Source organism: Phaethon aethereus, assembly GCF_964289735.1.
Source record: "Phaethon aethereus genome assembly, chromosome: 5".
Classification (NCBI taxonomy): Eukaryota; Metazoa; Chordata; class Aves; order Phaethontiformes; family Phaethontidae; genus Phaethon; species Phaethon aethereus.
The window spans coordinates 30089503-30113821 of record NC_138579.1 but is presented as its reverse complement, the minus strand read 5'-3'; the positions used below and the strand labels follow the sequence as shown (position 1 = coordinate 30113821).

General features: G+C 38.7%; 1 protein-coding gene across 6 annotated transcripts in view; it reads left to right on the top strand.

Annotated features, from left to right (window-relative positions):
* NPAS3 (neuronal PAS domain protein 3) overlaps positions 1 to 23666 on the top strand; it is a gene marked incomplete at its 3' end in the record, with an annotated part of 626985 nt that extends 603319 nt beyond the window's left edge. For 5 of the 6 annotated variants that reach the window (XM_082000663.1, XM_082000662.1, XM_082000661.1 and 2 more), the window contains 3 exons: positions 16231 to 16378; positions 19518 to 19645; positions 22357 to 23666. In XM_082000663.1, the coding sequence (XP_081856789.1) occupies positions 16231 to 16378; positions 19518 to 19645; positions 22357 to 23666 (1586 nt within the window). The remainder of the gene's footprint in view (positions 1 to 16230; positions 16379 to 19517; positions 19646 to 22356) is intronic. The other variant, XM_082000664.1, reaches the window with a different exon arrangement.
* Between the last annotated feature and the right edge of the window lie 653 nt (positions 23667 to 24319).

The following is a 24319-nucleotide window of genomic DNA, read 5'->3' as shown; positions in this document are numbered from 1 at the left end:
ATCCCTATAGCATCTAAGTCCCTGTTATTTGCACACAGGTAGTATCTGATCAGGATAAGGATAAAAGAAGTACAAAAATGTTACAAGAGAGAAACCTTACCAGAGACCATGTGCATATGTCTGCGTATGGGGGAAGGGAGGTTCAGCTTGCTTCCTTGTAATTAAGCTCTTTGTATTCTGCTTATTAAAAGCCATAGGGCCTAATTCTTTTCTTGTTGAGATCTGTTGACTTCAATGATGGTGCTCCTGATTTACCCTGGTGCGAAAAAAGACTTAGGCCCATAATCTCTAATTTATCTGTGCCTGCAGTGAAGCCAGATAATTCCTTGGAAGTTTCAGTGACTGACTGCGTTTATGATTGACTTGTGTGTTTTTCTTAATGTAAAAGACTATCTGCAAACTGCCTCTTAAATTCAGAGTCCCAGATTTGAATAAATCTGCTCCCCCTGCATCATGTCCTGCTAGCATTTCCTAATAAAAGGGTAGCAACCCAAATACAACCACATTTAATTAACTTTTACAGAACCATATGACTGCAACAGAAGGCAGTGTAAATCTTCAGTCTGAAAGTACCTTGCTTGATCTGCAAGGGAAGAAAGGAGGATAACTGCAACTGAAAAGCAGGAGAACAGGGACAGCTTCTTTGTTAATATATGGCAGCTAACAACAGTATCAGGCTCTGTAAACCTTTCAAATAGTCCCTGAAGTTTCTAGAAGGTAAAGTGCATTTGGCATAAGAAGGTCAGTTTAGATACATTTCTGTGGAAAAAAATAAAATCAACTATCCAAAACAATAAACAAAGTGATTTTGCATCATTTACATTTTGAGCATTTAATATCCAGGAGAATATGTCAGTTGCTCAGAAATGAAGGAACAAATTCAGAAACTTACTTGATGCTCTTGAAACTGGAAGTCAAAAATGACAAGTTGCGCTTCCACTGCACTATCTGACCGAGGAAATAAAAGATATTTATGATTCAGACTTAACATACCACCTGGCAGAGATGAACATCCCATTTGAAAAAGACCTTAATCTTCTGAATGACCACTTCTCTCTGAAATAGAATATGCTTTATGAAACATTCATCTTCAGAAAACTTAGAGACCTGTGCAGACAGTGTGAGTGCAGCGTGGTCCAGTGTATAGGCACTGGACTAGGACTCAGCAGACCCTGGAGACAGGAATGACTTGTAGAAAATCACTTCACCCTACTTGTGTTCCTGCTGTCACTGTATGTCCAGTTTAGCTGATTGGATTGCAAGCTTTATAAACACAGGGACTTTCTCCTGTTATCAGTGGGTATCCAAACTTGGCTGTGTGGCTATAGCATAATTATTCTTGCTAGGCTAATTTTTTTTCAATAGATGAGGCTCTTTATATATTGTATGTATAGTTGTTCTCTTGACTTATAGGAACAAGATGTTCATACAGTCATTCAGGTTGTAAGGGACTCTGGGACATCATCTACTCCCACCTCATGCTCAAAACAGGATCAACACTGATTCAAAGAAAATTGTTTAGCACTTTGTCTAGCTGATCTTGAAAACTTTCAAAGTCAGACTTTCCACAACTTCTGCCTGTTCCAATCATCCTTAATAAGGACTTAATTATCCTCACAGTGATTTTTTTTTTTTCTCCTTCTCTCCTGTTGGTATTTCCCTGTTTTGCTTGTGCAGCTCATGGATCCATCTTTGCAGTAACCTCCTCACAGGAATGCTCTTAGGTCCCCCTGAAGCCACCTCTTCTTCAGGCTGAAGAAGCCTGGTCCCGCAGCCTTTCCTCACAGGGCAAGTACTCCAGCTCCTCACCATCTTGACAGACCTCTGCTAAGCTCACTGAAGTTTGTCAATATATTTGCTGTGCTGGGAGCCCAGAATTAGATTCCAGATGCAATCTGAAGAGTGATGAGTGAAGGGGAATAATGACTTTCTGTGATCTACTGGCTGTACACTTCTTAGTACAGCCCGTAGAGCACACTGCTGACTCATGCTTAGCATACTGTCCACCAGGACACCCATCCCTTTCCACAAAGCAGCAACCCCACCAGTCAGTCCGCAGCCTGTACCATTGCAGGGAATCAGTCCATCCCAGGTACAGGACTTACAATTGTCTTTTCAGGTTGTTGAAACTCATGCTCTGAATGAAAGATCTTCAAGTTTAAATTAGACTTGGGAATAGCTCGGGAAATATACCTGCCCATTATACATGCCGCAGAAGCTGAAGTCGTTCATATCTTTGCCTGGAGAGATGCTCGACTTTTCTAGCATTTGGCAAAAAACTTTGTAGAAAAACCAAGAGAAAGAAATTGCAAAACTCCAAAACACTTCATAGCAACTTGTCCGTCCTAGAAAATCAAGTTCAAACCAAACTAGAAAAAGAAAATTATCCTGGTTTAGTTAAAACTAAATTAGAGCTAAAATTCAGGAACTTGCAGAGACTGGCTGTAGAAGGTAAAACCCAGAACTACAGTTCCCCAAAATAAACAATGCAGGAGATTTGCCAGTACAACATAGGAAATAATTGCTTGAGATTACAATGGGAAAAAAAGCAATATTATGCAATATTTTGAAGAGCAGCTGGAAGCTGAGGTGATGGTTAGAAAGCCCTATTTAAAAGCAGAAGCAGAATTTGAGAAAGCAGCAAGCTAAGAAGGTCGTGTTTGATGGAAGACTGCAGAATGCAGCTAAAAATCTTGATTGATTTTTACAGGAGAGAAAATAATTTTTAAAGATTAAAACAAGAAGAATCCCCAATTGCAATGGTAGATCTGAGTGTAAAAAGAAACACAAATAAACCTGCTACTCTACCTATTCACTGACAACATACCATAAAAAAATGGAGAAAGTAAGGCCTGCCCTCTCATCCAGGTTATTCAAAGACATCAAAGAGGAAAACAAGCAAAGAAGAAAATGTTGCACAAAATCACACAGAAAAAATCAAGAGGGCTGTTGATGGCTTCAGATCATAGCAGCCCATTAGCAACTTTGAAAAACAGGCCTTGTTAACGCTATCACAGATAAAAGGAGACAAAAGTAATTTCAGGAATGTGACCATAACAAGTATAATGTTGAAGAAGGTCTGCAGAACTATAGCAGTGACAACAGTCTTTTGTAAGGGAACTGCTGCCCTAATGAAAGGTCAGTTACAGTCAATGGAAAAGCTTTCATTGGCGTCAGTGGACATGGGGATTATGCCTTAAAAAAGTGAATTTATAAGGACTAAAATTCTGATCCAAGTGAAATAAATACCAAAAATTCCATTACGTTCAGTGCGGTGAAGATTTCTACTTAGAGATTTATGTTAGTTATAGCTTGATGCCCTTGTGGATTAAAACAACATTCATACTCTAACTCTACATATGCCTGCATTTATTTCAACACAATAATACATGGTGGTGATCCCACAAGTTATTGAAGCACCAATTTTTTTCCAAACAGAAATAAAACGTTTAGGGATATTTTTTCTGTCTTGTTTCATTCAAGCTTTCAATGATCATGCTTTTTCACAAATCGCCCAGCCAATTGTTTGGTGTTACAATTCTACTTTAGTAATCTGTTTCCCATTTTATAATGCTTCATGGTTTCAGAAGTTTGCGAAACTTCTCATTTGTTGAACAAATTGTTGTATTTGTTGAACAAATTGCTGGTAGAATCCTGACAGATATCACTTATCATAAATCAAGCTTCTCTCACAGAGATCATAGTTAAAATGTTCTCTAGCCTAACAGCCTGTACACTGTCCAGTATCATGGCCCAGCTGTTGGCTCAGCTGACACACAGCAACTGACTAAGCTGCAACAACTTGTGTTTGAATCCAAGCCCTCAAAAATTGCAGGTCTAGCTGTACCCTGGCTCAGATACAGTCCCTAATCCTAGCTCTGTGTAACAGAGCTCTTCATTAGGATATACGGCATGAAAAAGTTGAAGTCAAATATTATACATTTCATAGTTACTCATCTAGAACTAACACCCTACAAAGACCTCTCGTGCCCCCAGTTCTACCTTACCACTTGTAAGAATGGGGAAGGTGATCGCATCCTCTCTCTTTACTCACCTCTGCATAGAAACATTGCAAGGCTGAACTGCATGTCAATCACAGGGCTGTTCATACACTTTCACCAAGCCACGAGTCTGTGCATGGGTAGAACAGCCCTTGTTCCAACGACAAGAAAGTATCGCTGATCTTAAAGCTAGCAGGATACATTTTATGTCAAATCAGTATCAGACATCAAGCAGATTAATAAAATTACTGTTGTATCAGGTCTTAGCACTGTCTGTAGAGCTTAGCAAGGGCAATTGACACTCGCTGCTCTCTGGAGTACGATGCTGTGCATATGTGCTTCCCTTTGGTTGACGTTGTTATCATACAGAGGTCTATAACATCCCTTTTTGATTTAAGAAGTACATTTCTTGATAAGAATGAATGCATGTCATATACTGCAGGAGTATACATCTTCCACTAAACTGAAAAAAATTAATGATCTTCATTGTACATCAAGTACTTGATGTTACTGTTCAATGAAGATCATTAAGAAAGCAGCAAGGAAGGATAAAAGTCAAGACCTCTGAAGGCAGCCATGAATATACTTTGTACAAATATAGAACAATGTTCCACTATTTGAAAATTAATATATTGCTTGTAAGAACACTGTCACAAGTATATATTGGTATATAATAACGTGCTTTTTCATTCTGGAATCCTAATTGAGATCTAAATTCAGAAACCTGACACTGACAAAAAAGATACTTGTTGTCCTCAGCTATTGCTTAGAAAATATCATCCTGTTTCTTCAGGATTTGATTTACAGCTATAAGAAATACAATTCTTCAGGAACAGTGAGCCAGGGCAGTTCATTTCCCATAAAGCAAAGGTCTCTGATGAGTATGTTTGGTAGCTCTCCCTCTGATCTTCTTTATCTGGTTTCCAGTGGTTAGAATAATCCGGTCTTTCTGAAAATAAACTGTTCCACATTCACCTTTTTCATGGCTCCCCTATTTTTCAAGGGATATTACCCCCTCAGTCTGCTTTTAAATCAGTTATATATTCATGATTTCTTTTATGTATGTTCAGTAGAAAAATTCTTTTGCTGTACAAAATATTGCTTAGTGGTTTAGCCTACCAGCTGTAGTTGAACTAACCCTTTTAACTTATGCACATCAGTTATAATTTTTTATTCTCTTAATAACCTCAAACACATGAAAAACAAATAGAATGAGTTTATAATTTCTAACAGTAAAATACACTTCACATATTTTGCTATCATGCTGTGGAATAACTCTGCAATGTCAAGTAGCACACAATTAGTAAAACTGTAGGGGGAAAAAAAGAAGTGTTTTGATCCTGAGGAATTTTTATCCTAATCAGATCGAAATTTCAGTGCTCTTGTAGTGCTTAATATCTTCAATCACCAAAAAAATCAAACTGATTCCAATGTCAGGTTTTGCATTCTGGGACTGCAATAAAATGCTAAAATATACAAATGAATCTCATGTTTGTACAAGTTTATCATCATCACTAAAAAGCAAGATTGATTCTAAATTAGGCTGATAGAATGTCTGGTGTTTAGCTAATTCTTAAACCAAGCCCACCTGGCATCCTGATGACAGTCTAGTGTGTCTTGTTTTCAAAGTATTGCACAAGCGTTGGTCTGACCACCTGCACAATCTTCCTCTCTGTCCATACTATGGGCCAGCAAAGATTTCTGCCTTGAAGACTGGCATCCTTATGTCCTTTTAACTGGAAATAGTGGTGATAGAGCAAGATGAGGGAACAGGAGATAAGAAACTAGAAGAAACGGAAGCATATAAAGAAAACATTTTTTTGATTCATACAATGAAAAAAAGGAGCATGGACTTTGGTTTTAGCCCATGCCTAGGCTTTGTTGTTCAGTCCTAATGAATCTTAAGAGATGTGCATCTAACCAAGAGTCTGTAGGTTTCATGTCTTTTAGCCATGCTCTGAAATCCTGCAGATGTTGTGTTTGCTCCTGCAAATGCTTTTTTGGGTTATGAGAGATGCTGGTCTGTCTAGCTTAACTACTTTGTCTGCACTCTGACCAAGGCTGATTACTTTAGAAGAACGGGGAAAACACTCTGCAATATGCAATTATGTACACCTTGCACCCTTGTTTTCTCCATAATACAGTATTAACTCATGATTGGTTCATTTCTTGAAAGATTAAAATTTATCCACTGCCTACATTTCTGTTTCTGGAGGTTGGTTGTTACTATTGTAACATTGGTATTCTAATAATCCATATAAATATTCATATGTCATTTTAAATCCCAATAAATTTCTAATCTTCATGATATTTTGTGACTAGGTTTTTCACATGCAAATTGTGTGCTATTGGACAAATGTTTTCTGTATGTAAAGTGTATAAGAGAGTTTACCGGAAGCATCAGATCTTTTGGATAGGAAAGAACCTAGAAAACTACAAAGCTAAACCTTTAAGCTATTTAAACCATTAGCTGCTGAACCTAACTGCAGAATTTTGCCTTCTGTAGCTTAGCAATATGCAGTTATTTTGCAAGATGCCTCAGATACAGTTTGCATCAATAACCCTTTAACTTAATTCCTGATGTTATTTCATCTTCAAATTAAATCTAAAGCAATACTGATTAGTACGTTCCCATTTCAGTTTATAGGCTCTCCATTGTAAGTCTTCTGTAGCTCATAGTCAGTTGAAAATTACACTTAAACTTTTCTCCTGTTTTTGCATTAAAAATGCGTATAGTACCAGCTGTGTAAGTACAGCTACTGCATTAAGAGGCTATAGAAGGAAGGCTGAGCTCTGACTTCTGCTGGGAACCTCTGGTTTCCCAGTTACTCCCTTAATCATCTTCTTTCTTTTTTTAAAGTCTCTTTGTGCTCAAGATTTCCAACCTCAAAGATGAATTTAAACTTTGATATTATTCTTGTGATAAATTGCAGAAGCACATGACAAATTGCAAAACCGTGGGAATAAAAGGTTTTACTGTGCACCTCCAGCAGCTTCACCTTCACTCTGCCCACTAAACTGTTTCTGTGGTGACTTTTGCTACATAATGTATATGTAAGCCATTTTAAAAATGAAGGGGAAAAGTACTTCAGCCACATATCTTTTTACCTTCATTGCTGAGGTTTGCTCCATGATTACTGAGACCAAAAGTGTTCATCACCTTGTAGCCGAAGTCAGAAACAGTGTTTCTCCATTGAAAATCCAAGGATGGATTACGGATTTTTGTTTGTAGTTTACCAGGCTGTGAAATACTCCATCCTAAAATATCACTATGTCAATGTATGAAAAAACTGTTGCAGATCTTTCCAGAGTTTTAGAAATACATTAGTGCTACTGGCTGTTTTTTCTCTTCTTTTTGTTTTTCAAAGGTCTGGACAATTGACCTTGCACCTCCAAGGGAGACAGTTTTCAAAGCTGTCAGGGTATGAAAATAGTATCAGTAAAATGTGTAGCATATATCAGATATGTGACGGTGTGGCAATAGGTCTTATTAGCACTTACTTGAAAGAACCTGCATAAATCACTTGTGGCTTTGCCATCCATGAGTGATGTGGCCAGTGTTGGATCAGTGTTGGTTTTGATGATAACTTACAAAGTGAGTGAGCGGGCTAGTGTCCAGGACTTTGGCTCAGTGGGCTTTTGGGAATGCCCCGCCAAACATCTGAAGCCTTTGTACCTGATGTCCACAGATTGCTAGGTATTGCTTCTGAGATCATAAGATGCTTATTTACTGAGAAGGTCTTTTCTTTTTATTTTACAAGGGATTTTTTGATGTTGTTGTTAGTGCTAAGCTATCTTTTTAAGTTTTCTTGAGAAAGGTGCAAAGTTTTGTTTTGTTTCTTTTTCTTTCTGTCATGGTTTAGCCCCAGCCAGCAGCGAAGCACCACGCAGCCGCTCACTCGTACCCCCCTCCCCAGGTGGGATGGGGGAATCAGAAAAAAAAAACTTGTGGGTTGAGATAAAAACAGTTTAATAGGACAACAAAGAAAGAGGAAATAGTAATAACAATATTACTGATAAAGGAATATACAAAAACAAGTGATGCACAATGCAACAATTGCTCACCACTCAGTGATTGACAGCCCATCCCCAAGCAGCAATTCCTGCCCCTGGCCAACTCCAGTTTCTATACTGAGCATGATGGTTACACGGTATGGAATATCCCTTTGGCCAGTCTGGGTCAGCTGTCCTGGCTGTGCCCCCTCCCAGCTTCTTGCGCCCTTCCCCGCTGGCAGAGCGTGGGGAGCCGAAAAGTTCTTGGCTTAGCATAAGCACTACAGCTACTTAGCAACAACTAAAACATCAGTGTGTTATCAACATTATTCTCATACTAAATCAAAAACAGAGCACTATACAGCCGTTAGGAAGAAAATTGACTCTATCCCAGCCAAAACCAGGACACTTTCTTTTTAAAAGTCATCTGGTATAAAGGGACAACATGCTTTAAAAGTGTCTAATGTAGTTTACTGCCAAATGTGAGATGATGATGAATCTTTGTGGTGGTTAGAAGGGTATTTGAACATTCAGTTGTGCCATGCCACCATGCCACTGTGCTGTGGATCCCTTTCCTCTAGAGATTAGTCTGAGAAAACCTCTCATTTCCCTCAGTCCAAATACCTAAACAGGGACTCTTATGCTGGAAATGAAAGGATGTTTAAAGGGCAGTATCCTATCTCTTGAAACTGTTCGTCTTTAACCTATGAAATTCAAAAAGAAATTTATTACTGCTGCCAATCTGCTTCTATATTTTGATCTGCTTCTATATTTTGCTTCTATGAAACTTGTATCTCCTTTCCTATTTGTAGGAGATACAGCTGTGTATAATCCGCTCATAAATTTGGCATGGCAAGGGTTATATTCTAAAGTCATTAATCTTACATAGGTTGTCATATGATGGACATTAATATTAGTGGAGAAATGGAGGACAGATTTAAGTTTCTTGAGCAAGCAGGGCCAAAGTTCTCCTCTGATGTTGCATTTTAGTAGCTGAGGGCAAAATTTGGATCTGGGATTTCATTTTCCCCTCCAGTTTGAACAGAGAGAGTTCATTAATGATAATGGAAGTTCTGTCTGAAGTTGGTGTTCAAAGCAGCCTTGGGTTTCTAAAAGACCATTTCAATATTAGCAGAAGGAAATCACTTTATGGCAGGATTGAAGCTTTAAAAGTCACGGGGAGACAGACAAATCATGAGGGAAAAATAAAGTTAAGAAAGAGAGAAGAAAACCTAGAGAATCCTAGGTAGACAAATCTAGTGTTCATTTTTCAATTGAGTTTATTATTAAGTAAGTAAACTTTCTTAGTTTATTTACATAATTTCTATCTATAGAAACAACAGAAAATTTTTCTGATACACATGCTGTAAGCTTCAATGGAAGAGTGCATCTAGTGATACATTGAAGTATATATTATAACTGAGTCATTACATTTGATCAATATCCACATAATGTTTTAAAATAAACATCCTACCAGGCATTACATGTTCTTGTTAATAGTTACTATTAAGCATGATTATAAAATTGTAATTTTAAATGATGGACCATGGGCAAATGGTATGTTATAACCACCACGAAAGGGAGAGGAGAAGAATAGTGTCTCTGTCATTCAAATAGGAGATGATGATTTGTGGTTAGTGCTGGGAAATACTTTTTTTTCCCCTGCTTTTGCTGGGTGTGAACTGAAGTCATGTAAACTGATGACATATGGTTGATTTTAAACAAAACATCTTCCTTGTCCTTATCTGAGATAATTTGGAATCAAATAAAGGCAGAATCTCTAGCAGCAGCTAGGAATTTTCAGAGGGCTGGAGTACCACCGTCCTGGGATTAGGACAGGCTACAAAATCCATGAATGTTTTTCCAAACTGTTTTCACTATTGAGAGTTACCTTTCTTCCCTGGCTGGGCATGTAACATGCAGGACTTTTCTCACTGTATTTTGTAAGTGATGACTTTGAGTTATAAACTTTGATCCTAATGTGAACCCACATTTCTGTAACAGTTTGACTCAAGACTACTTTTAACATTTGCTTTTCTGTAAAGTGAGGCAGGAAAAATATTGCTTAGTTTTTAAAGATTCTAAAACTTTCCAGTTTTTCTAAAAGATTGATTAAGGCTTTTTATTTTTTTCCTGTAAGGTTGTTGATCCTTACTTTTGCCTACTTTGTCAGGTATTTAAATGTGCAACATCCCCACGCTGCAAGATTAAACAAAATTCCATGTTGCAGAAGTAAGCAACAAATCAATTGCCACACTTGGCATTTTCAGGGTGACTGTATATGCTTAAAAGAAATATCCCAGGTGAATGAACAGGTTGGGTTGGGAGTTTAGGTGCCAGTGACGTACCAATTTTCTTTCATGAATATGAACTGCTACTTCCTATTTGACTTTGGAAAAGACGACTTTATGTTTAGAGGCCCACAATTATTGCTAATATTCATATCATGATAGAAGCCAAGGTCTCAGTCAGTATTATTGACACAATACAGTGTATTCTACCCAAACCTAAAAAAGATGTTCTCTGTCCAGCACTCAGGGCTTTCTCCTCCTATATGGTGTGAGTAAAATGCAGCTTTCCAAAGCCTCACAGAACAGATATTTTTCTAAACAGTTATCATCTTTCTATTTTTCTTAAGAGAACTCTGTTGAGATACTGTAAGTCACAGAGGGCTGGTAAGCAGCTGTCTGCAATGAGGAGAGGTAGAACAACGTGACCCATGGAGACTTTTGTGATGGGAAGGTGGCATTCTTCCCCAAGAAATCTGCTGTGGAGGCCGCACTTTTGGCCTGGTGGGTAGAGAACACATTTGCACGCTGTTCTGGCTTACATCCTCTCCTCGTCACCCCACTCCATGTAGTAAATCCAAAATTGAAGTGTTTGCCGAGAATTACACAGATGGCACACATTTGCTCACAGAATGTCTACATGTCTCCTACCATCTAGCTCGTAATTCTGTTTAAGTAACGAACATCATTTGACATTGCTAAATATTGCTTAGTGCTTTTTGTTCATTGCTAAAATCCAGTTTGTGGATACCTACTATTTAAAACATCTAACTCACTAATTGCAAAATCTATAGAAAAGTCCTTACAACATCAAAGGCTCACTTGATCCTCGGAGCTGTTATAAATGAAAAACTGTCTCTGTTACAAGCAAATAAGGCACTTAATGCACTCTTTCTGGCTGTGATGCTATTTTTCCTGTGGGTTTTCAAAATGACCTTCCTGTAAGCATCAAGGACTGTAACTTTTCAGATAAAGAAACTTGTTCTTGTTTTAAGTCTATGCCAGGTTCATTCCCCCATAGCCCACAGTTTTCAAAAGCAGAAGAAAAAGTAATCCAGAATTAAAAAAATAAAAACCCCTCTGTTTCCAGAACGAAGTTACCCTGTCAGCTTGCCTTGGGCCTTAGGTGGAGAAGTGGAGATTAAAGAGTCAGTATTCCTTTTCATGTTTCGTCTGCCAGTTTTGTGAATGTAGAAAGAGTGCTTGTGGCTTCAGCTAAGTATCCAACTATGGTATTAAGTATGGTATTTTCAACCTCATGCAGTAAATTAAAAATATTCTTGTAAGTTTATCACAAGAAGAATTCAGTATCAATACCATCCAGTCATTGATAAAGGTATTTCAAGGAGAAGGGTGAATAGCACAGCAGATGTAACCTCAATATTTTCACCAATTATAAAGAGTCTCTTTGTGAAGCTGTGTGAATATGTAAGATGATCTCATCATTTCCTATTTACTCAATACTTACCTGAATACGCAATATAGTGTAGCTTTTAAATGCATATGCACATGAGTAAAATGTCCTTTTGTAGGAGACTTTGCTAAAAGGCTGCTTTTGATACACAATTTCTTCATCTCCTCTTCAAACTGAATTAAGCTACTTCCTTCTTTTAAAACACAACTCACTATTTAGAAGCTTTGGCTTTGACTTCTCAGAACAGCCTTACAGGAAGAAACTATGTTCTTTTTCTTTTTGTAACCATATTTCTGAAGACAAACTTGTACTGATTTATTTTGATTTTCTAACAGGAATAGGTTCCTGCAAAGAACACTGACTGTTTCTTCTTCTCCCCCCTCCTTCACTCCACTGCTACAAGAATATTGCTGTGCGCAAAGCTACCAAGGAAAACTGAAATCCCTCTGTTGGGAATTGTGTACATAGCAATATATTCATACTTTGAGAAATAAGCGAGATTTTTTTTTAGTTCTTAGCATGCCATGCTGTGCATTTCTTGCATGCTAACCACTGCATTCAAATTGAGTAACTAGGTAATGTTTCGGCAAATTTTAGTCAAGTTTAGCATCCACCGTTTTAGGGAATATATTTGTGCAGCTAACGTAAAGGTCACCAGTTTTAAAACATTAACCCTCAGTTATTCTCTTTGATTAAAAAGTTTATAGATATGTGTGTGTATATATATTATATTTGTCATCCTATTCCTAGTATTTAAGACCTGTTTCATTATCTTGTTCACAGTTAGACTCATTGTAAAGATGGTTCCTGCTGGCTGTTAAGCTGAAATCCACTCTTAGACAGATTTCTCTGTATTTCCACACAATATGGCTTAGTAACAAGGCCTTTTTTTTCTCCTCTTCCTTTTAAACATGTAACTTCCATTAACATTTTGGAGAGTTATACATTGGTTAGCAGAAGAAACTAAGCCTGCAAGAGAAGCCACGTCCCCTGCTTTTCTTACAAATGGACTGATACACCCAGTCCTGCATAATCGTGTGTAACTTCAGGGACGTGAGCCATCCCACATGTGACATGTGGTCACAAGTCTCACCTTCCCCCGTACTGCATCATCTGCCAGACTGGGTACTCCATGTATAATAAAAATAGAAATTTAAAACTCTTTGCGTTTCTCAGTGTACAAAAATATAGAGCTGAAACTTGATTCTCAGTAAGAGATTTGCCTTAAGTTTAGTCTGAATAAGCTCAGGATGTGGTCCAACATGGCATTACTTTTTCGGAAGTTTATGCTAAGCTGAAATGTGTGGTCTGTTGCTAGTAACAAAACATAACTTCACAAGCAGAGCTTAGGGTGGACTAACTTTTTACATTCATTTCTTCTTCAGATCAGTAACTTTATTAATGGACTCCCTGTACCTGCAAACTGAAGATCCTCAAACTGAAACTGGGCTTTCCTCAGTAAAACTAGGTTATCAGTAAACGAAACAGATTTCCCTTCCTGATGTGTCCTTCTAGTTGCTTGTTTTCTCAAAATTCTCATCTAATTTCTAAGTTTCAGCTTGATGATGCAAACAGTTAAAAAATACCATAAATTGGGAAACATTTCAATTTTTTTTCATTCTTTCTCTTTCATCACATTGAGAAATTTCTTCCCAAGCTATAGTATGAGCTTTCAGAACTGGCTTGGGGGTGCCTAGTGCACTCTGAAAGGACGTAAGAACCAGATTTAGCAGCACGGCACAGCTAGTCTGCCAGAGAATCTCTTTACAGAGAGAATTTTTATATTGAATCGTGGGACTTCCTTCAGAGCGTGGTCCACAAATCTCTCATATGAAATGTGCTTCAGACAGATGCAGGAAGGAAGATCCTGTGTATGTGGTAATATATCTGAGCTGGCCAAACAGAGAGTGGGAATTTGCAGGTAGATGAACTTCATGGAAAGCTCATTTTCAAAGACAGTATTTCAAATATTCTTTGGATGTATAGTAATTTGAGAGTCTGAACTCCCTGACTCTAGATGGTTTTTATGCAACTCTGATGCACTGAATTCTCTTTCTTGAAAAAGCAAGCACCTTTTCCTTCAGAAATAACTTATAAGGTTTTATTCTCCCCCTTTTTTCTATAGTTCTGAAATGAATTCTCTGTTCAGCTCATGACATAGACTTTTCCAGTGGTGCAACAACCAGTATAAAAGGTACTGAAGGAGGAAGGACTTGTCCAGGATGAAATGGTCTGAAAGAGCTGGAGGATCGGGTCCTCATAGCTATCACTATGCAGAATTGCAGTGTGCTCACTGGCTAGTGACTCACCTGGTACCTTGACTTTCAAATGTGCATGTGGGCAGTTGTGAGGATTCGTCCCTTGGTATTTGTATAGCATGGTGAACTCCTCAGATCAACCTGTTATGAAGAAGATGACAGTATAATTAGTAGATACAAGTGCAGATAGATCTTAGCAGTTTCTGCACGAACCTGTGAGTGAGTGTTCAGGTTTCCAGAAAGGAGCCCATATCGCTCCAGACTTCCAGGCATATCAGTTTTACTGTCATCTGTAAGCAGAGTATTTTGAGTGTCCCATTTTACTGAAATGGAAAAGTCTACCATAATCAAAAACTTAGAGCAATACTTCCCTTATTCTTCATAGCTGATGAAGTTGGACTAATTTATGTGAGATTGTTTTCTAAAGTGGCATACAACATTGTTTTGACAGAAATGCTGGGTAGTGAGTTGTTCATATTTTATCTTTATTCTGCTGAGTAATAAGGTTTTGAAGCCAATGAATTATCATAGCAGAATATTTAGAGCTTAGAATACAAAAGTAAAAATTTAGGGAAACTTCTGGATCTCTGGTAGAAACAAACCTAGTTACCCAGAGGTTGCTGAAAAACAACAGGACCCAGATCTCAAATATTAGTTCATATTACAGCTGAACCTAACTTGCACTTTGCATTCACTTTACATTGCACTTTTTTGTATGCATTTTTTTAATTCAGTAGTTGAAAAAATGGAGAGGGGATTGGGTGATCCCTCCAAGGTAAGAAAGTGTCTGTGTTTGTATGGCTGCCTTTGTAAATATCTTTTTCTGTGGACATCTGTTGTACACGGATTTAGATATAGATACATTCGTATGTATAATGAGGGGTATAGACATTTGGTTAACTTGAAGGCTCCAAAGTGTCATTTGTCACATTTATGGTAGGAAGTTTAACTGCCTTAAATACTTATTCTTTTCCAAAGTGACTTTTTTCTTTTCCTCTACAAAAAAAAATCAAAATGTACTTCATGAAACTATTGTATATGAAGCACTTATTAGCCGTAATTAAATGGACAATATGAATTTACTACATCTTTAGGACTCTGGCTTGTTCTGGTTTAGAGCAAGATGATTAATGCAAATACATATTACTTGAGATAACCATTTAGCAGCTAATTTAGCCAAATTTATTACAGCAGTTAGAGGTTTTTCATTTTAGCAGACGCAGACAAGGACATGACAAAAGCAGAAGGTGTGTATGAATGCACACTGCCCTCTAGTGCACAAAGCTTTATGGGATTAGTGAGAAATGCAGAGGAGAGTAAGCGCTCCAGTAACAATAGTACCCAGGTTTTGTGTAGTTTAGGTTTTCTTTAAAACCATGCTGCTCCCTGCCATTGAAAGATTTGAATTCAATCCCCTTCTCCTGACACTGAAGCATCAGATACAAACCAAATCCGTTTCAACTTGGAAATATTTTGGCTGAAGTATTACTTTAAACATCTGTATTTTTAAGCCTTTTTGCGGTGAGCATTTAATAACGCTGTTTCACATGACTGATTGCTTGACTTGTTTCTCTGTTTCCTAGCACATTTCAAACATCGAAGAGAGCTGTTACTCTTTGGCTCTAACCAAACCATTCTGTGCCTCCCTTAGGCCTCTTTCTCAGTCTATTGGTGGATTTACTTTGCTCTGGTAGAAAGTAAATTCTCCCAAGATTTCCCCCCACTGACCAGTGGAGATTTGGTTCATCTGAGAACTGTAAATTCTGTTTGACAAGATCAAAGAAACAGATGTATAAGTTCAGTGGTTGATATCGCCTGCAATAAAGAGAAATGATCAAAGCAGCAGGGGTAGAGTATCTTCCCAAACCTTTCAAATATCCAGAATCTCAAGGAGGTCTACCTAGGAGCTATGAATAAATCACATATAAATTTGCCTCTTTTTTTTCCCTTTTCTTTTTGTACAGTTTGACACTGAGTCATTGAAAATGTCCACACAGCAATAAGTATTCTGTGAACCAAAGAGATCTGTAGTTCTTTTTACTTTTCTTCTTCCACTAGAGTTTCCAAAAACAGATTAAAATTGTACTTTAAAAACTTGTAAAACATACAGCTAGCTATACTGAACTTCAGGTCCTGTTTGTCATCTCGCTGGCATGCTGCATTAAACCTAAAGGGAGCCTGCTCATACTTGCGGCATGTTGTACAATGAAGATCATTTTACCACAGTTCTAACATGCACTGTATCTTGCTTCTGTCTTGTTTGTATTTTTTCCCAGTGCTGAATAAGGGTCAATGTGTAACAAAGTATTACCGCTGGATGCAGAAGAACGGAGGTTATATCTGGATACAGTCTAGTGCAACCATAGCTGTCAATGCCAAGAACGCAAGTGAGAAGAATATCATTTGGGTCAATTACCTTCTTAGGTAGGTCTTTCAGTCACTTCTCTTACTTGAACTGCTGTCTCTGTTGGTGAGTTTTAGGGAACAAACAATTGTCTGCTGGAGAAAGTTAAGGAGAAGAACTTTCATTTGGTCCACCTCAAAAACAGTGCTGTTTGGTTATATTTATTGAGACATCTGTCATGTCTCAGTACACTGGAGTATTTTTGAATTATTATGCTGCCTTAGTCTTCAAATAAACCCTCCACCATTTTATTGCATGCCTCCACTGCCCTGAAATCTACTCAACCTGAGCTCAAAGATAAAAATGATCCACACCAACTGTCAGTAGTTGTGTTACAAAATCTGGTGTGAAGTGTTAGGCACTGGTATATTTGGTTATTGAAAATGAATAGAAGCAAACTTCTGGAATGCCACAAAATGGTCTCTCTGAAAGGTGTTTGCCAGTTCACTCAAGAGAGAGGAATTTTCTCAGGAGAAAAGCCTTGAACTTGTTGCTCCTGTAACCATCAGACAATATTCACACTGAAAAATGCAAAATAGGATTTAAAAATAAAAGTAGTAATTAAAACTATTTTAAACTATTAGAACTATTTTAAACAGAAATAGTAGTAAAATTCTGAATTAAAGTCTCTTCTCTGAGAAATTCCTTTTTACCAAAACCCAAGTGTTTTTAAAGGACTGGTTTCTGAGCTCAAGGGAAGACCAATAGTCACTGAGAGACAGTGAATTATAAACCTGACCTTTCTCATCAGAAAATACCTTTCAATGCATTCTGTTTTGTGAAAATGTTCAATAAGATTGGGGGATTTTCTGTTTCATTCCAGAGCAGAACAAACAAACAAATAAAATTTGAAACCTTGAGATTGTCATGAAATGTAATTGTCATTTTCTGGCCTGTTCGCCTTTTAAGTTGCTTGTCATGGTTTGTTACATTCCCTTTGATGCCATGAAAGTTCAAAGGGATGTCTAGGGGTTAGATTGTGACCTATTATGCCAAGTCCAGCAAGCCTTGAAGAGACTGTGCCTGCCTAAACTTGCATATTGAAATACTTTTGATTCCACTTTTGGGGAAGAGGAGGAAGAAACCCCTAGAAGGAGAGCACTGAGGCATACTGTGGGAAACCTTTCACTGCAGTGGAGTGTTAACTGGGGCTTGCATGTTTCTGTCCTGCTATGATTGAGCACGGGCATTTCCAAATACATTCTTATCCTGCTAATCTTTTGTCTCTTTTTGCAAGAGTGAGGCAGAATGGAGCATTTGAAGAGGTCAGCTTAAGCCTGCGAGTTCTGAACTGGAAGTACAGCTTCACTGCCCTAGTCCTAACAGGGCTTCAAAATGCCCAGAAATGTGCCCATATTCTATCTGGAAAAGTGGTCCATAAGAATTATGAACAGTTGCTTCTGTCCCCTTTTCTGCTTTCCACACAATAGATGAGCCTAGTCCACAAATGTCCCACAAAATTATTTTCTCTACCAACAGAATATACCTAACAAAAAAAGAAAAGCAGTGTGGTCTTCCCCAACTCTCCTCCCAGAACTTGGTTTTTCTGCTGCATTCCCTTCACCAGTCTGTTAGAGAAAGATTAACTTCTCCACTGAATTTGTATTTTTAATTTAGATTTCTCCTAGTACTGGAATCCATGAAAGATCCAAATGTCCAAATAATATTTTAATGACAGATCAAGGCATAATTAGGTCTACTCTTAGCAGGAGTACTGGTCTGTATACATTTCCATGCATTAGAAAGTATGATTCAGTTGTCTGTAAAAGGATAGACTAATTATAGTGACAGGGAGGATTAATGCTGTTCTTGTTCTAGCAACTTGTTATTCACAGTGTGAAAGCCCTCAAACATCTTTTGCTTGGAGGGGGCAAATTTGGGGACTGCCCTGGGTTGCAACAGAATAAAGTCACTTTGTCAGGACAAAACCATAAAGATGATAATCGTAAGAATGGCATTTCAATGTGAACTGTGTGAACTCTGAATTTTCACAGTACACTGTAATAAGCTGAATATGGGCACACTGTCATTGTGCTAGTGTGTCAGTCGCCCCCAGTGCTGCCTCATATTGTTCTACACAGGACTGCAGATTTTCTGCTCTACCACTGGGCTGGAATTTGAACTGCATAGAAATGCTCACCTATTCAAAAATTATTAAAGACTTTGCTTATTTTCAACATTCCTATGCCACTTATGTCTAGCTGTGTCTGTTCCCCTGCCTTTGCATGGATTTGGGAAAGAAACACATTTTAAAAGGTACAAACCAAGAAGCAGCATAGGGTCAGGGAGGGGGGGTGTTCAGTTTCTCTGGTAGTGTAGCTTTTTTACATTGCAGTCATGTTCATTGCTAACAAGTCACAGGTGAGCACCACATGAGCAGATGAAGATATGATTATAATGGGTGTGTTGACAGTTCTTTATCCCTAACATATGCATCTTAACATGCACATGTGCATCTGTCATATAGTTAGAGTGGTTGCTTTTGGTTTCTTGGTGATGTGGATGCATGTGTGCAGTATTTTAAAAATATATAACCTTTTTTATCTGTTTTTTTACCAAATTGTTTTGAGCAGTGGTCATTTTCTCTAGCCCTAACTGAACACCTTCTTACTAACTTTATGTATGGTCTGCTTGATTAAAGTGTGGAGAACAGGGATGTTGAGAAAAACAGGTATTGAAAGGGCTCTGGCAAGGTTGATAGAGAACATTGTTACAGAGATAACTCTAATAGACATTGCCAGTGGGAGAGAAACAGATTGGCAAAGTTAAAACACCCTCTCTGTCCTTCCAGGCACAGTAATGGGATCGAAATCGAGATATTTTGCTGTTGGATGATTACACAGTGTAGCTTTACTGTTAGATATCACACAAGGCATGGTGTCCCACTTCAGTAAGAATGCTTTGATAGCTCTAAAACTTCACTAGAATCAAACAAGTTTTAGTACCTGGTCAATTTAAGTATTTGACTGCAGTATTAAAATCAACCTTCGTAAAGTCCCTGCTGTGAAGCTCTGAGGAGCCAAAAATGTATGTTTCTGTGTTTCCTCGGCTAGTCTTCCTATTTATGTTCTTTGTTCTTGAACTTCGATACGAAAAGAGGGAAAACCCATGAAACTGCTGATCATCCAATTGTGTTTATATTTGCTGTCTCCTCTTCAGTAACCCAGAGTACAAGGACACTCCAATGGATATTGCACAACTTCCTCATCTGCCAGAGAAAACCTCAGAATCCTCGGAGACCTCTGACTCTGAATCAGACTCAAAGGACAACTCAGGTAACACACATGGTGTGCCTTTACACTCACAGAAGGTTCATATCACGAGAGCCACATAGTTGGCTTTCCAGTTGCTTTTACTTCTCAAGGATTGTTCCATTATAACAAAACAAAAACATTCTGTAAAATTAAATTGAAAAACACTAGCAAAACGTTTTCATGACCTCAGTATTTCCACAGTACCTCCACTTCCTCAGTATTTCTCTTCACTTTGTGCATGCATCCCTGCCTACGCTGCACTGAACTAAATATTTGATCTTCCAGATAAGCTTCAGGAACAGGTATTACACCTTGTGCAGAGGACCTGGGATTGTAACTGTTGAATATAATTCTAGTTCTTAGCTTTCCAGAGTAGGCATACATTCTGAAGATAAGTCTCTACTGTCAATCTTTATGACCCTTTTCCCTGTATAAATACATTTTTGAAGAGTCTCACTAGGGGGCAGTGAAGATTGCAAAATTTGAGGGTTTTCTTGGGTTAAGAGAATTGTATTTTATTAGAAAGTAAAGGTTCATGCACTCGTTTCTAAGCTCTTTAAGTCTGGGACTTCATCTGGTTTGTAAAAGCTAAATGTACTTGTCAAACTCAATGTGTAAATTAGTGCTACAGATGGTCCAATGCACAAATGGTTCACGCATTCCCCATTAGTTTTAAAAGTTGTTACCTAGGCACAGGTACAGATCATCTGGCTTTGAAAGGAGCATGGTTTCCTGTGGCCCAAGAACTGTGGATGTTACTCTGCTGTAGTATGCGATATAGATATATATGATTTTTCTCTCATGTCTATGAAAACAGCCCCAAAAAAATGGAGAAAGTGGATCACAGTGACATAAATCAAGCAAAAGCAAGAAGAGGATCAGATCGTAATGTTATATTATATGATAGGCTGTTCTCTTCAATCTTTTGACTTTATTTGTTCGCCTCTGACAGCTTGGTTTGATGGTTAAAGTCAACATGAGGCACACGTACAGGCTTGTTGCCCACCATGGTTGGGAATGTCTTCACCCAATGCTGTCTTTATAGTCAAATAACACACATGTGGAGAACAGTTTGCGTTTCCCATGTGCACTGTAAGTTTTTCCAGCTGAGAAGTGCATGTGCATTCCTGACTCCTAAGGCTGATGCAGAGCAAGAGAGCATTCTTCAAAGGCGCACAGATATGTACATCTCAGAAGGAGATGTCTGGGAGTCTTGGAAGACAGCAGACTTCTTACAGAAGAATTAAATAGAAACGCCAAAGGACCTGAAAGTGGAACAGCACCTTGGATGAAACCAACAAATTCAGTTTAAGATCTGATAAAATCCCAGGCAAATTCTGTGCAGCTTTAGACTACCTCACCCTAAGTCCACTCTTAACCAGGTGGAAAACCATGTCCTTAAAAGACAGCATCTTCAAAACAAGAAAAAAAAATTGTAGGAGAAATGAAGGTGGAACAAAAAGCTGGATGAGATTTAGGGGTTTGTGGCTGTTACTTTGCTTCTGTGGTTTTTATTTTTCAAAAGGGAGGGTCTCTCTGCTCCCAGTGACTCAAGCAAAAGTCCCGCTAAGTGACTTGTGAAATGCATTGCCCTGAATCCTCAAGCAGCTTTCCTGTCGAGCCCACCTTCTCCAGCACTTCTGGGAAACTATTTGGTATTGACACGGCTCCAGGAGTAACCAATCTTTAGAGGAAAACTGGCCCTTCCCCTCTCCCCTTAAAGCAAGTATATTGAAAAGGGTAGTACTTGGCTCTGATGAGTGAAAAAACATCTTTTATTTTGCAACAAAAGATTTCTGGCTGGTCTGTAAAAGACGGGATCTCCTGAAGCCTTTCATGACCCTTTCAAACATAGTATGATAATGGAGAGTATTCATTCTCAAAGCTGCTTTGGCTGGCTGAGACCAGTGGGCTAGTGTTTATCTCCTCCATATTAGAATTAGGTAAAAATCTAAAACAAAACAAAATTAATTTAGGCAAGAAGAGTGGCAGCTTCTCAGTGCTGTAGCTGGGCTATTTTCAGTGGCCCTGACATGATTTTGATCAATCGAGAGTTTGATTCACTGTCTGAACTTTTTTTTTTTTTTGTTATTTATTGCCCTTCAGGGGAATTTGAGAAAACAGTCCAACAACGTAACAAAATTATTATAACTGGTTTATTCATTCAGATTTATACATGCATGACCTGCTTCTCCTCTCACACGGGAGGAAATCAGCAGTAATTCCACTGAAGTCAGAGACACTATGCCCCTTTGAAAGTGGCAATGGTGAGAGGAAAATAAGATAAGACAATGAGAATCTTCATTAGTAAATAGTGCTACACCTGGATGCCTGCCCACTGTAGGAGAAAAGAAAGATGTGAAAGAACAATCACCAGAACGTAACGGTCACAATGGGATTGTTTGTTTACCGACTCTTTGGATGACACAGCCACAATGCCATTGTGCTCACAGTTGTCAAAATGATTCCTGTCCAGCAAGCATATGAAAAGGTCTCCCTCAGTCAAGGTGCAGGCCATATAGCATAGGCTTTTAGCGCATTAACAGTGCTGAGCAAAAGAGATTCATGGTGATCAAAACTCTCCCAACACAATGTTGCAAAAAATTGTGGCTCTACAGAAGAGAATGCCTTTTGCCAAAAAAGTTTATAGCAATCAAATCTCGTTGGTAGGTAGAAATGTGGACTTGGGTTATAATATTATGTTCCTGTTGCTAATGGTTTGTTTCACTTTCCTTTTGCTCCAGAGGACAATGAGAACTCAAAGTCAGATGAGAAAGGAAACCAGTCAGAAAACAGTGAAGACCCTGAATCCGACAGGAAAAAGTCAGGAAATCAGTCGGATAATGAAATGAACTGTAATGATGATGGGAACAGCTCCAGCAACCAGGACAGCAGGGACAGTGATGACAGCTTTGAAAACTCTGACTTCGAGAATCAAAAGGCCCCTGAGGACAGTTTTGGCACTCTTGGCTCTATGCAGATCAAGGTGGAGCGCTATGTTGAGAGTGAGTCAGACTTGCGGTTGCAGAACTGTGAATCACTGACCTCGGACAGTGCCAAGGACTCAGACAGTGCAGGGGAAGTCAATGCCCAGTCTTCCAGCAAACATCAAAAGAGGAAGAAGAGGAGAAAAAAGCAAAAGGGAGGCAGCATGACCCGGAGAAGGCTGTCAAGCACCTCAAGTCCAAATGGACTTGATTCAGCTTTGGTGGACCAGCCCCAGCTGCTCTCGTCGCCAAACAGTGCCTCAGTGCTAAAAATTAAAACAGAAATCTCAGAACCTATCAATTTTGATAACGATAGCAGTATTTGGAATTACCCACCCAACAGGGAAATCTCAAGGAATGAATCACCCTACAGTATGACCAAGCCCCCCAGCTCCGAGCACTTCCCTTCCCCCCAAGCCAGCAGTAGTTTACATGTCTCCATTCCAGACTCCGTTCTCACCCCACCAGGGACTGAAAATACTGCCAGCCGTAAAACTCAGTTCAGCACCTCATCCAGCTCGGCCTTGGCTCCTGTGTCCTCTGACCCTTTGTCACCCCCACTTTCAGCATCTCCACGGGACAAACATCCAGGAGGTCCCACAACTTCCAACTCTTTGTTGTACACTGGGGATCTGGAAGCCCTTCAGAGGTTACAAGCAGGCAATGTGGTGCTTCCTTTGGTTCACAGGGTAACAGGAACCCTTGCTGCGACCAGCACTGCTGCTCAGAGGGTCTACACCACTGGCACTATTCGGTATGCTCCAGCTGAAGTTACTTTAGCCATGCAGGGCAACCTCCTCCCCAACACCCATGCTGTTAACTTTGTTGATGTTAACAGCCCCAGCTTTGGGCTGGATCCTAAAACACCGATGGAAATGCTCTACCACCACGTTCACCGACTCAATATGTCGGGACCGTTTGGAAGTGCTGTGAGCGGGGCCAGTCTGACCCAAATGCCTGCAGGGAATGTGTTCACAACTGCCGAAGGACTTTTTTCCACTCTTCCATTTCCTGTGTACAGCAATGGCATTCACACTACACAGACTCTGGAACGGAAAGAGGATTGAAATATGACCACATACTGTGTTCAGTGTTATACTCTGAGGCATAGACTATGTTTTAATTTAGACCTTTAATTCTAGCACTTTGAATTTGAGCAGGTCAGCTTATTCTCTCAATATGATGGTCCCCATTTCATTCCCTTTCTCTTTAACTTGACTTATTCTTTAATGTAAAGATATTTTTTTATTTTTGCCTTCAGAGAGTCGAAGTACCAGTTGCCTGCCATTTTGTCTTCTTCTAAGATGTGTGTTTTTTCCTTTGCATCTTTATTAAGATGCCTTTAATATGTGTATGCCTCTGCCATAGAATACTCAGTGTTGTGGTAAAGAGATTTTAAAGTGACAACCATTGGTTTTACTTCAAAATGATCTTGATATGATCAAGATTAAAAGAGACAAGCATAAACAATGTGCCCTGTTTGACTAAGTCAAATGAAAAGGGGTTTTTGTTCCTAATTCCTTTAAAAATAGGGGATAGTATTTTAGAATTTTATGCAGAGTTTAATTCTCTTTTTATGGTTAAGATTTTCTTACTTGCACATAAAATAATTTGGGTTCTTAAAAAGTTAATTTCTGGCCTGTGACTAGAATGTTAAAAAGTTGGACTAAATGTTAATTACTGAAACTTTAACTTAATTTCTAAAACCATGGTGCTATCA